At 40.3% G+C, this 12,491-nt stretch overlaps 1 protein-coding gene and 1 long non-coding RNA gene across 2 annotated transcripts; one reads left to right on the top strand and one right to left on the bottom strand.

Moving 5' to 3' along the window:
- Nucleotides 1-2,153: 2,153 nt before the first annotated feature.
- Nucleotides 2,154-8,845, top strand: LOC4328351 (LRR receptor-like serine/threonine-protein kinase GSO1). Its single transcript, XM_066307190.1, has 2 exons — nt 2,154-4,385; nt 6,593-8,845. Exons 1-2 carry the CDS (start codon nt 2,256-2,258, stop codon nt 8,768-8,770), a joined length of 4,308 nt encoding a protein of 1,435 aa, XP_066163287.1. The 5' UTR covers nt 2,154-2,255; the 3' UTR covers nt 8,771-8,845.
- Nucleotides 8,846-9,169: 324 nt separating this feature from the next.
- LOC4328352 (uncharacterized) lies at nt 9,170-9,934 on the bottom strand. The gene is made up of 2 exons (XR_010739039.1): nt 9,616-9,934; nt 9,170-9,340 (listed from the first exon to the last, which is right to left on the bottom strand). It is a non-coding gene; the product is annotated as an uncharacterized lncRNA (long non-coding RNA).
- Nucleotides 9,935-12,491: the final 2,557 nt, after the last annotated feature.

Raw genomic sequence — 12,491 nt, 5'->3', positions numbered from 1 at the left:
TTGGACAAGGGAACACCTATGTGTATAAATACAAGGCCCCCTAGGAGAAGAGGGGACACGGAACAATAGATCAAGACACAAGCCAACATACGCCAAGACAAGACGCCGGATATCAACATCAGAGATATGCCTGGACCGACCCTATCCGGTACCTACGGAGGCCGGCTGTAGGGATCTAACGCTGTCTCTGATCTCGCTGGGCATGAACTCGAGGAGGAAGACTACACTGTTGTCGACTACGTGATAATACTTCAGACCGCCATGTCGACAACAGTTAGATAGGCTACCCCAAATATTGTACTGGTGTGATTATGGTGAATAAGCAACGAACGACTTTGGCCAACAGGAGTAGGGTTATTACCTGACAATTCAGGGGCCCGAACCTGTATAAAAATCCCTGTCTCCATCTCTTTTACCTCAGTCTCGCATATATCCTAATACCAACGATCCCCATACTATGCAAATACCGGAATCGCGACATTAAACGTCGACAAATATTATTTATTTTTATTTCTGAATTTTTATTATTTCTAATTGTATTTCTACGTGGACTCTAAACTCATCTTCTAATATTCTTTAATTTTTAATTTCGAATTTCAGTTACTTCTAAATTGTATTCCTATATTGACTTTAAACTCTTCTTATCATGTTTTTCTTAATTTCGAATTTTAGTTATTTGTAAATTGTATTTTTATACGGACTCTAAACTCTACTTTTAATTTTATTATGTTTATTCTAAATTTTAGTTAGTTTTAAATTCCTATATGGATTTTGTACTCTACTTCTAATATTCCTTATTTTTTAATTTCGAATTTCTATTTATCTTCTTAATTGTATTTCTATATGGACTCTATACTCTACTTCTAATATTCCTTATTTTTAATTTCAAATTTCTATTATTTCTTAATTGTATTTCTATATGGACTCTATACTCTACTTCTAATATTCCTTATTTTTAATTCCAAATTTCTATTATTTCCTAATTGTATTTCTATATGGACTCTATATTCTACTTCTAATATTTCTTATTTTTAATTCCGAATTTCAGTTATTTCCTAATTGTATTTCTATATGGACTCTATACGCTACTTCTAATATTCCTTATTTTTAATTCCGAATTTCATCTATTTCTAAATTGTATTTCTATATGGACTCTGTTTTTTCTTTTTCTCTGATTAATGTGAGAATTTCTAAACCATGAGAGCGAACGTGGAGGCTCCTTTTTCTATTCCTTTGATAATACAATAGATAATAGATTGCCCCAGGAAATCGAAATGGGCTGCATATGAATCGAAATGCCCAGGAAATAAGTTCACTTTAGCTCCCTCCATTTATTGCCAAGTCTGAAATTCATCCATGAACTTAAATACAAGTTATAGCCCATCTCCCAACTCATAGGTTGTGTTTAGTTTACACCAAAATCGAAATTTTGGTTGAAATTGGAACGATGTGACGGAAAAGTTGGAAGTTTGTGTGTGTAGAAAAGTTTTGATGTGATGGAAAAATTAGAAGTTTGAAGAAAAATTTTGTAATTAAACACGGCCATAATACCGTGCCAACTATAATCCTTCTCAGTATAATGACCAGTTTTGAATGTTGTGATGAGTGGGACCCTCTTCTCTTCTGTTCTCTTCGGGATTGTGTCGGCACCGGCATTTGATGCCTGTGGTAAAATTTGTTTTTTTTTCATTGCAACATGTAGAAGTTGAATTTTAAGTTGTATGTTTGTGAAGTGATATATCGCATGTTAATACATATTTTCAATACTTTTAAATTCTTTTCACAATTATTTAAGTGACATGCAAATTATGAGGGGACATCCGAGAGTTTAAAATCCAATCTCTGCAAGCTACGGGTGTACTGAACTGAACCATTATGATTTTCAGAATCAGACGACTGAAATCGTTTTCTCCCCACTGATTCACACTTTGATTTCACTGCAACTAAAACTGGTCTTCTTGCAGTAGCAGAGAAATGATGGAAAAGACAAAAGAAACGATGAATTAAGCGAAAGATCCACATATGGATGTGACCAGAGGAGCATCCAAGTCTTGACTCTTGACTGCTACCTTGTCTGTGAGGACTCTTGAGTCTTGACTGGTACTCGTTTCTCTCGATTGATATTTTTCCTAAGCATTTAAGCTTGAACACATGTTCTTCTTGATGATTGCAGTAGACAACCATATGCATTTCATTCCATCAATTCCAAAAGTTTCTTCATATCCAGCAGCAGCAGCAACTACAACAAATTGACCATGCCTACTCTCTGCCTCGTTCTTGCGCTGATCCTTTTCTCTGCATCTTCCATCAGCTGCTGCACAGACCATGAGAGAAACTGTCTCCTCCAGTTCTTGGCTGGGCTCTCGCAAGACGGCCATGGTGGCCTTGCCGCATCGTGGCCGCAAGGCACAGACTGCTGCTCATGGGAAGGCATCACCTGCAGCAGCAGCACGGCCAGCAAGGCCGTCACAATCACAGACATCTTGCTGGCCTCCAAGAAACTCGAAGGCAGCATATCACCTGCTCTTGGCAGGCTACCAGGTTTGCAGCGTCTGAACCTGTCGCACAACTCACTGTCCGGTGGATTACCTGCAGAAATAATGTCGTCAGACAGCATCGTCATCCTTGACATCAGCTTCAACCTCCTCAATGGAGACCTGCAAGATTCGCCGTCGTCTTCGGCTTCCGGTCGCCGCATTCAGGTGATCAACGTCTCCAGCAACTCGTTTTCAGGACGGTTTCCGTTCAGCTCATGGGAGGAGATGGAGAATCTGGTTGTGCTCAACGCCAGCAACAACAGTTTCACTGGGCCGATGCCAACCTTCTTCTGCATCAGATCGTCCTCCTTTGCCATGCTCGATCTCTCTTACAACCATTTCAGTGGCAATTTGCCGCCGGAGATCGGTAACTGTTCTTCGTTAAGATTGCTAAAGGCTGGCCACAACAGCCTCAGAGGGACTCTCCCTGATGAACTCTTCAATGTGACCTCGCTGGAGCACCTCTCTTTTCCTAACAATGGTTTACAGGGAGTTCTTGATGGTGCAGGCATGATCAAGCTCAGGAATTTGGTTGTCCTTGATCTTGGATTCAATATGTTCAGTGGCAACATCCCTGATTCCATTGGGAAGCTCAAGAGGCTGGAGGAGATTCACTTGCACCACAACAGCATGGCAGGGGAGCTGACACCAGCTATAGGCAGCTGCACGAATCTCAAAGCATTAAATCTTGGGAGCAACAACTTCAGTGGAGAGCTTGGCAAGGTCAACTTCTCCAAACTGTCTAGTCTAAAATCTTTGCATGTCTCATATAACAGCTTCGCTGGCACAATTCCTGAGAGTGTCTACACATGTAGCAACCTGAATGCATTGCAACTATCGTTTAACAAGTTCCATGGTCAGCTCTCATTCAGAATAACCAACCTCAAGTCACTAACCTACCTATCACTTGCTGAAAACTCTTTTACAAATATTTCAAATACACTTCAAATCCTCAAGAGCTCTAGAGATCTCACCACCTTGCTTATTGGAGGCAACTTTAGGGATGAGGAAATTTCAGACGACAAAACAGTTGATGGTTTTGAGAATCTTAAGGTTCTTGCTATGGAAAACTGTCCACTGTTTGGAAATATACCTATTTGGATATCAAAACTCAAGAATCTGGAGATGCTATTCTTGTTTAACAATCATTTAAGTGGATCAATACCGGTTTGGATCAGCACCTTAAACTCCCTATTCTATCTAGATTTATCAAACAACAGCCTTTCAGGGGAAATCCCAGCAGAGTTAACAGAGATGCCAATGCTAAGATCAGAAATGGTTACATCTCATTTGGACATAAAGATCTTTGAGCTGCCTGTTTACACTGGTCCATCACCTAAGTACTTCACTGTCAGTGATTTCCCTGCAGTGATGATTCTGGAAAACAACAAATTAACAGGTGTGATCCCAACAGAGATTGGTCAGTTGAAGGCACTACTCTCACTCATTCTGGGCTACAACAACCTACATGGAGAGATTCCAGAAACAATCCTTGATCTTACAAACCTGGAAATACTAGACCTGTCCAACAACCATCTCACTGGTACAATTCCAGCTGACCTGAACAACCTGAACTTCCTCTCTGCACTCAACGTCTCCAACAATGACTTGCAAGGGCCTGTTCCAACTGGAGGACACCTGGATACATTCCCAAGATCCAGCTTCGATGGAAATCCGAGGCTATGCGGCCATATACTAGATCAAGATTGTGATGATCCAGTAATGGTAGATTCACCTCAAGGTTCCAGCAGACAAGGAGGTTACAAGGTCATCTTTGTGATTGCATTTGGTGCCTTCTTTGGAGTAGGGGTGTTGTTAGATCAGTTGTGCTTGTCGAGGTTTCTCGGCTAGATGCACCTCAGTTCATTCGTCAGCTTCATCTCTGATGACAACTTCACTGGGCCGCCATACTGTCGTGGCACTCCGGTCTATCCAACTTTCAGGCATTAGGATACGTTTAAGGCGTGGATGATTGATCATCATAAGAGATTTCCACCATATCAAAAGATCCATGTGAGAAATGCCTAGGGGTTTTCCAGCTAGCTGCACAAGTTGGTGGGCTAGCTGGTATGGGTTCAAAGCCTCAACGCTTCTATTTATTTGATATTAGGCCATTCCCTAATATTCACCTTTTTTTTAAAAGATTCATGTTCTTGAAAAATCGAAACTTGTCCAAGTTCAAAAGACAGATGGGCCTCTTGTTTGGAGTAGGGGTGGTGTTAGATCAGTTTTTGTGCTTGTCGAGGCTTGTCACCTAGTAGACGCATTTCAGTTCAATTGTTGGAGGAAAGGCTGATTGCGGGTGAAAGGGAGAAATGCTGAAAATCTTCAAACATTCAGTGATTTGTCACTGAAAGGCAGCCAGTCATGCTTTCATCGGTGTGCCCACTCCGAAAGTCTGAATGAGGAGCAATTGTGCAAGGGAAGATCATCGAATCCCATGCACATTCCCATACACATCGTTTCAGTGTAACGCTTATTGGACCTAAAAAATTTGAGGTCAAAACTTTTATACATATGTTCTTAGCGACTTAAAAGTTGATGCTAAAAAATAAACTATGATAAAAAACATAAAATCAACTCTAAAATTAAGTTTTACTAGTAACATACTCCTATATTATAACGAGCCAGACCCATATAAATAGAAAGACTATAAGTATAATTGGATGATAAAATATTGGATACGGCGATTACATACACTACGCGTGCGGATTCGCTGCACGCTGTGGAAGAGGACGGATGGAGGACGACTCTACATTTTATGATAGTAGAGAAAATTTAAATTTTGGTTCCGGACTGATAAGCTGATGCAATGCAAGCACAACATTTCGCACCAAACTAGCGGTATGATAGTCAAACACAACTGCTTTGGTGCTCTTTTCTTCTGAAAATGAAGATGGAGATGAAGATTAAGTTTTTTACGCAAAACGAGGTAATATTAACGTATGATTGATTGAGTTTTAATTATTACAAACGTGAAAAATAGATTGATATGATATTTTAAAGCAACTTTCATATAGAAAATTTTTGCACGAAACACACCGTTTAGCAGTTTGAAAAACGTGCCACGAAAATCTTAATCTTCATCCAACTCTTGTTGAAGAAAAGAACGGGACCACTGATAGTACATCCGAGTAGGCGAGTAGAATAGATCATCAAAAGAAAAATAGCAGACTTGGTGTACTGTTGTACTCAAAGGAACAAGGACTCACTAAAAGAAAAATAGCAGACTTTTGATGATCTATTGTACTCAAAGGAACAAGGAATCACTCCTATTTGTCTCTCATCAAGCAGTCAAAGCCAAGTGTATGAACAACAACTACTCAAGCAGCCAAAGCCAAGTGTATGAACAACAAGTCAACAACTACTCAAGCCATTTCAAGTGCAACCATTCCTGTCAAACAGTGCGACTTAGTACTAGTAATATAAACCTAAGCATAAGACCAAAGCCAGACAAAAACGGGTTCAAATCCTTCCGGGACATCCCTCAAACACGCTTCCACTGAAGTATTTGAAAAGTTAGTACTGATAACTACTCCTTAGTTACATGTATTTGAATACGATTCCTTGTTATAAGAATTTCTCCGAACTACCGTAGCAGCAACAAGTAAACGCATGGGTCTTGGGTCAACAATAGCTCATCTATCCTGTTCCAAGAAGCCCCGTTCTTTTCTCCAACAAAAGTTGAATGAAAATTTGGATATCCGTGGTACGCTTTTCAAACTGCTAAACGGTACATTTCGTACAAAAACTTTCTATATGTAAGTTACTCTAAAATATCAGATAAATTTTTCAAACTCAATTAATTATACATTAATACCACCTTGTTTTACGTAAATCACTTAATCTTCATCTTTATCCTCATCTACTTGAGTTACTGTCCTTCGTGTCTGATTCGGCAACATATATTTTTTGACGGAAAGATTCGGCAATATATATTTTTTTGACTGAAAGATTCGGCAATATATTTGCTCAAGAACTTTATTCTTTTGCTGTTTTGCACTTGCACACTAACCTGCCTATCCTGCAAAATCAAACCCACAAACCAGTGATAGTTTTCAAGAAAAATAGCAATAATGAAGCCAATGCCAAGACAGCTCTCTTCAAGCAGCAACCGAGATAATAGCAGATTCTGCATGCCTCCCTTCGGCCAAGCTCTGCTGCTACTCCTGCTTTGCTTCGTCTGTCATGCCGGTTCATGCACCGAGCAGGAGAGGGAATCTCTCCTCCAGTTCCTCTCCGGGCTATCGAACGATGGCGGCCTTGGTGTGTCATGGCAAAACGGCACAGACTGCTGCACCTGGGAAGGCATCACCTGCAGCGGAAACGGAGCGGTGGTCGAGGTGATCTCTCTGGCATCAAGAGGCCTTGAAGGGAGCATCTCACCATCCCTCGGCGACCTCACCGGTTTACTGAGGCTGAACTTGTCCCGCAACTCGTTGTCCGGTGGCTTACCGCTGGAACTGGTGTCATCCAGCAGCATTGTGGTCCTTGATGTCAGTTTTAACTACTTAACAGGAGGACTGAGTGAGCTGCCATCTTCAACCCCTGACCGGCCGCTGCAGGTATTGAACATCTCGAGCAACTTGTTTACAGGGAATTTTCCATCAACCACATGGGAGAGGATGAACAATCTGGTTGTGCTTAATGCCAGCAACAACAGATTTACTGGGCAGATGCCAACCTCGTTCTGTGCCAGCGCGCCATCTTTTGCTGTGCTTGAACTCAGCTATAACCAATTCAGTGGAAGAATCCCTGCGGGGCTCAGCAATTGCTCCAAGCTGACACTTCTGAGCGCTAGCTACAACAACCTCACCGGGACTCTTCCAGACGAGCTATTTGATCTGACCTCTTTGAAGCACCTCTGTTTTCTTAGAAACCAGTTAGAAGGATCAATCAAAGGCATCACCAAGCTTAAAAATCTAGTGACCATTGATCTTGGACAAAACAGGCTTAGTGGAAGTATCCCAAATTCGATAGGTCAGCTTAAGAGACTGGAGAAGCTCCATTTGGCATACAACAGCATGTCCGGGGAGTTGCCATCAACTGTAGGAAATTGCAGAAATCTTAAGAACATGAACCTCGGGGGCAACAACTTTTCAGGAGATCTTGGCAATGTCAACTTCTCCACATTACGCAATTTACAGTCCTTAGATCTTATGTCGAACAATTTCACCGGAACAGTGCCAGAAAGCATCTACTCATGCAGAAATCTAAGTGCATTGCAGCTGTCTAACAATAGCTTCCATGGCCAGCTCTCGGAGAAAATCCGCAATCTGAAGTGCCTCTCATTTGTATCACTTGTTGACATCTCTCTTACAAATATCACAGGTTCACTTCAGATACTTCAGAGCTGCAGGAACCTGACCACCTTGCTTATTGGGTACAACTTCATGCAAGAGACCATGCCAGAGGATGACGAGATTTATGGTTTTGAGAATCTTCGGATTTTTTCCCTGAACGATTGTTCATTGTCTGGAAAAATACCTAAATGGTTATCAAAGCTCACAAATCTGGAGATGCTATCTTTATATAACAATCAACTAAACGGAGCAATACCTGACTGGATCAGCAGCCTAAACTTCTTGTTCCATATAGACATTTCAAACAACAGCCTTTCAGGGGAAATTCCATCAGCCTTAGTTGAGATGCCAATGCTAAAATCAGATAATGTTCCACCAAAGGTCTTTGAGCTGCCTATCTGTACAGGTTATGCACTTCAATACCGAATAAACAGTGCATTCCCTAAAGTGCTGAATCTAGGCATCAATAATTTCACTGGCATCATCCCGAATGAGATTGGTCAGTTGAAGGCACTCCAGTTACTCAATTTGAGTTCCAACAGATTGTCTGGAGAGATACCAGAATCAATCTACAAGCTCACAAACCTACAGGTGCTTGATTTGTCCAGCAATAATCTCACTGGTACAATTCCTGATGGGCTGAACAAACTTCACTTCCTTTCAGCATTCAACATTTCTAACAATGACCTTGAAGGGCCAGTTCCAAATGCAGGACAGCTTAGCACATTCCCAAGTACTAGCTTTGATGGGAACCCAAAGTTGTGTGGTCCTATGCTTGCACGCCATTGTGGTTTAGCACAAACACCATTTGTCTCCACAAAACAAAATGCTGACAAGGTTGTATCATCATTTGTCTTTATGATTTCCTTTGGTGCATTCTTTGCTGTAGGGGTGTTATATGATCAGATTGTCCTATCAAGGTTTTTCTAGCTCTACTTCAGTTAGGTCGCAAACCAACCAAGACCTGTGACACAATGATAGCTGTCACTATCTCCGGCCATGGTCTGATGATTTCTTATAGCCCAAGCTTAAGCCAGATCAATCAACAGCAATAACTGAATGCAGCATACCTGTCATTCAAGTACATAAGCAGAGAGATTAAATTGGAAGGTGTTTGTGTGTTAAGAGAAGCCACCTTTTTGCAGATATAAAATTTACATAATGCACTTATGTAAGACTTTTGAACGGAAGCGCCAAAGTTGTGTCAATAAATCAATCTTGTCGGAACACATTGTAATTTTATTTTCAGTATTTACCTTGGTTTGTTTTTTTTTATCAATTTCTTCCAAAAGCCTCCTGAAGGAGGCTTGTTATTTGCTCCCTCAGAAATAATGCTAGTACTTCGGTAGTTAATGTTTTTTGGTCTGGTAAATTATATTACAGATGGAATATAATCAACACTACTACACTAGCAATAACTGGGGATCTCTCATGAAAAAACTACAGATATGGTTTTCTGCATGCAGAACAGCTAGGCCGAAATCCTTCAGTCTTTTATTTCTGCAAAAATTGGCACTTTAATTAGCAGCAATTGAACAATTGGATGGTTGGATTACAAAGTGAGCACATAACTACTGCAGCAGCAGTTAATAAAGCCGAGATGATCTATATCTTGGTCAGTTCGGTTCAACTGTGTTTAAGCTTTGAAATCCAAGGGCAAAATGTGGAGCAAACTAAAGCTAACCTAACAATAAATTTGTCGCGAAAAATTGCAAGATTTTCCCTGAAACTTTGGTGGAGAAATAGGAGCTTGGCTATGGATTTGCTCGATTTACCTCTGGACAGCAGATCACTGGATCATCCGAGGCCGTCGGCCGTATCCGCATAAACTTCTAGGGTTTCCCAAATGGAAGTGGAGACGGTTATCCTAGAGCGGCAGGCAGGAACAGAAGATCGCGCATTGGCGCGGAAATGATTCTACGGTGAGCGCGAGGGATCAGGCCGGGCGGGAGAGCGGGCTCGATTCGGCGACCGGAGTCGGGGAGCACCGGCGGGCATGGCGCGGCGGCGGCGGCGGCGGCGCCGGCCGCGGGGAGGGAGGGTGCCTGGCAGATTGGACCTTAACTGGGCCCGGCCTTATTTTGGTCAAAGTTTAGCAGGCCGTCTCCCGCTGGAGTAGATTTGACCAAATTTTCTAAAAAAAACTAGCAATATCTGCAATACCAAATTAATTTTATTAAATTTAATATCAAATATATTTTTATAATATGTTTGTTTTATATTAAAAATATTAGTATATTTTTCTAAATTTAGTTAAATTTAAAGAAGTTTGACTTAAAAAAAAAATCAAACGACTTATGTTATGAAACGCAGGAGTACAATGTTCAAAACAACAATGTTAGACACTAGCAAAGCTCATGTAATCACATCCCAAATCTCAAAAAATGGGGCGTGAATGAATCAGTCAAGCAGCTGCTGCACACAATCCCTCCTTTTAACCAGTCCTTTCAACCAGAAGAAGAGAGCACCACTCCACCAGTTTTGGTCCCTCCACTCACCTTGACCACAACACCAATGCATGATGATTGATGTAAATCATATCCACTTTCTTCGAATGATGCTTTGATTCCATGTAGTACTATGAACTATCTCTCCAAGTGAATCCTGCAAAATCCAGCAATTGTTTTTCTTTCTCAAACATAGGAAATCGATGCAGCACAACTTCAACCCTTGTTGTTGTTGCAAAATCCAACATACATGGCTGAGTCATCCCTCCAATGGGAGGAAACCTTAAGCTTGGCCTCGTGGGGACCATGAGAGTGAATGAGTAAGGATGAGAATGAGTGGAATGGGGGAGAGATCCCCCTCTCTTGTCCTTGGAGGGTTCCTTTTATTCATATGCAACGGAAAATTACATCTTTATCCTTGATTTACTATATACTCCATATACAATAGGGCCAATTCCCTACATGCCCATGTAATTTCACCCAATCCCTTCTACGCCCCTGTAATTTGTTTAATCTCTTATATACCCCTAAGTTTTTATTTGGATCCCTTACATACCCATTCCGTTAATTGACCATTAGTTTGACCGTTAGTTATTGTGGAAATTACTTTATTGTCCTTGGTATATTGTTAAAAGCTAGAAATGTTTTATGTGTAAATTATTTGAATTGTGAAAACCAATAAGGAATAAATTACTAAATATTTTTTATGAATTTTTAAAAATAAAACATTATTTCATTAAAATAAAAAAGATTTATTGTAAAAAAAGTTCTGCATAAAATTTGAAAATTACTTTTCAACAAATATTTAGTGAAAAAAGATTCATTGTGAAAAAACAAAGGGGATGTAATTAGTTTATCACAAATTAGAAAACAAATTTAAAATTTTTAAATAAATTTAAGATCAAATTTCATGAATTTTGTATATCTTCCCAAAAATTTAAACCTAAATAACATTTAGTTTTTGCTCTTAATTTTCTGGTGAAACTAATGTATGGATTTAATCATAATTTTTTAAAAATAAAAAATAATAAGTTTTATTTTTTAAGTTGGGCATTAAATGATTATATTGCTTTTATTTTGTATAAGTTAATTTTTTCATATGAATATTTATTGGGTAGGTACCACATATATATAGGATGGGTAATATAGTCATTTTAAAATATTTAACGGTCAACTAATTGTCAACTAACGGAGATGGGTATAGAGGAGATCAAAATGAAAACTCAGGGGTATATAAGGGATGATGTCAAATTCAGGGGTATTGAAGGGATTGAGTAAATTGTCAGGGGTATATAGGGAATTTTCTCTATACAATATCCTCTTAAGAGTATTTTAGTCCTTTTATACATTAGTTTATTCAACACCTTAAGTAAAACTTTGTCCGAAATAATGGCAAGCGAAGAGAAGAGGTCCGTCGTGAAGGCGGTAAGAGAAGTCATGCCCGATCAAGTAAATTAAGGCATGTTGTAACAATGTCAATGTGATAAGGTCAAAAATTACGGGCGGCTGCAAAAGAGAATTACTTACGGTAACGGAGATCGAGCAGTTGACTTGCCAATAGACCACTACTGGAACGTCCCGATGGGGCATTGTGGATTGTGTAGGTTGATTATAATTGTGTCATTTGGAGACGCCAAAACTGCGGCTAGTCTTTTTTCCACGCAAAGAAATGGTGTACTGCTAGTTTTTGACCAATCAATTATCAACGGTTTCATCCTGCGGTGATGGTACTGAAGTACTTAAGCCGTTAAGCGTCTAGAGAGCTCTTGTCATACATGTACAAGAATTGTTAGTCAGAGAGGTAACTCTAGAAGTAAGTTTGGGGGATTTGATGCTTTAGTACATGACACTCATTAAGATTTGGGGGATTTCGGTGATTACTGTAGCAATAGGGGGGTAAGTACAAAATTACCGTCATGTCAAGATGCGGAGGGGGCAAGATGCAAAATGTTACCTACGTGGAGGCGTGGAGCGCCACGTAGATGGTCACCTTTGGTCAAATGCACTTTTGACCGACTATGGTGTATTAAAACAAGATCATGGATCTCAATGCGCAACTATCAAGTTTACGGATCTATGTGTGTCGGAGATATGGGACCGGGGGTATGCGAAGTGAGGGGAATTTACTTTCCCATCCTGCCGCGCGACCCTACAGCTTGGCCCTACCCCCGCACCCCGCGAATCGCAGGAGCAGCCAGGAGGCC

The sequence above is a fragment of the Oryza sativa genome, chromosome 2 (assembly GCF_034140825.1).
Source record: "Oryza sativa Japonica Group chromosome 2, ASM3414082v1".
NCBI classification, from domain to species: domain Eukaryota; kingdom Viridiplantae; phylum Streptophyta; class Magnoliopsida; order Poales; family Poaceae; genus Oryza; species Oryza sativa.
Note: the sequence above shows the minus strand (reverse complement) of the source record. Positions and strands in the feature narration are given on the sequence as shown.

Excerpts from the sequence above, each read along its gene's own strand:
- LOC4328351 (XM_066307190.1), top strand. The coding sequence starts at position 2,256 with ATGCCTACTCTCTGCCTCGTTCTTGCGCTGATCCTTTTCTCTGCATCT. Across the intron at positions 4,386-6,592 it reads GCTTGTCGAGGTTTCTCGGC|TTTTCAAGAAAAATAGCAAT; the intron begins TAGATGCACCTC and ends AACCAGTGATAG.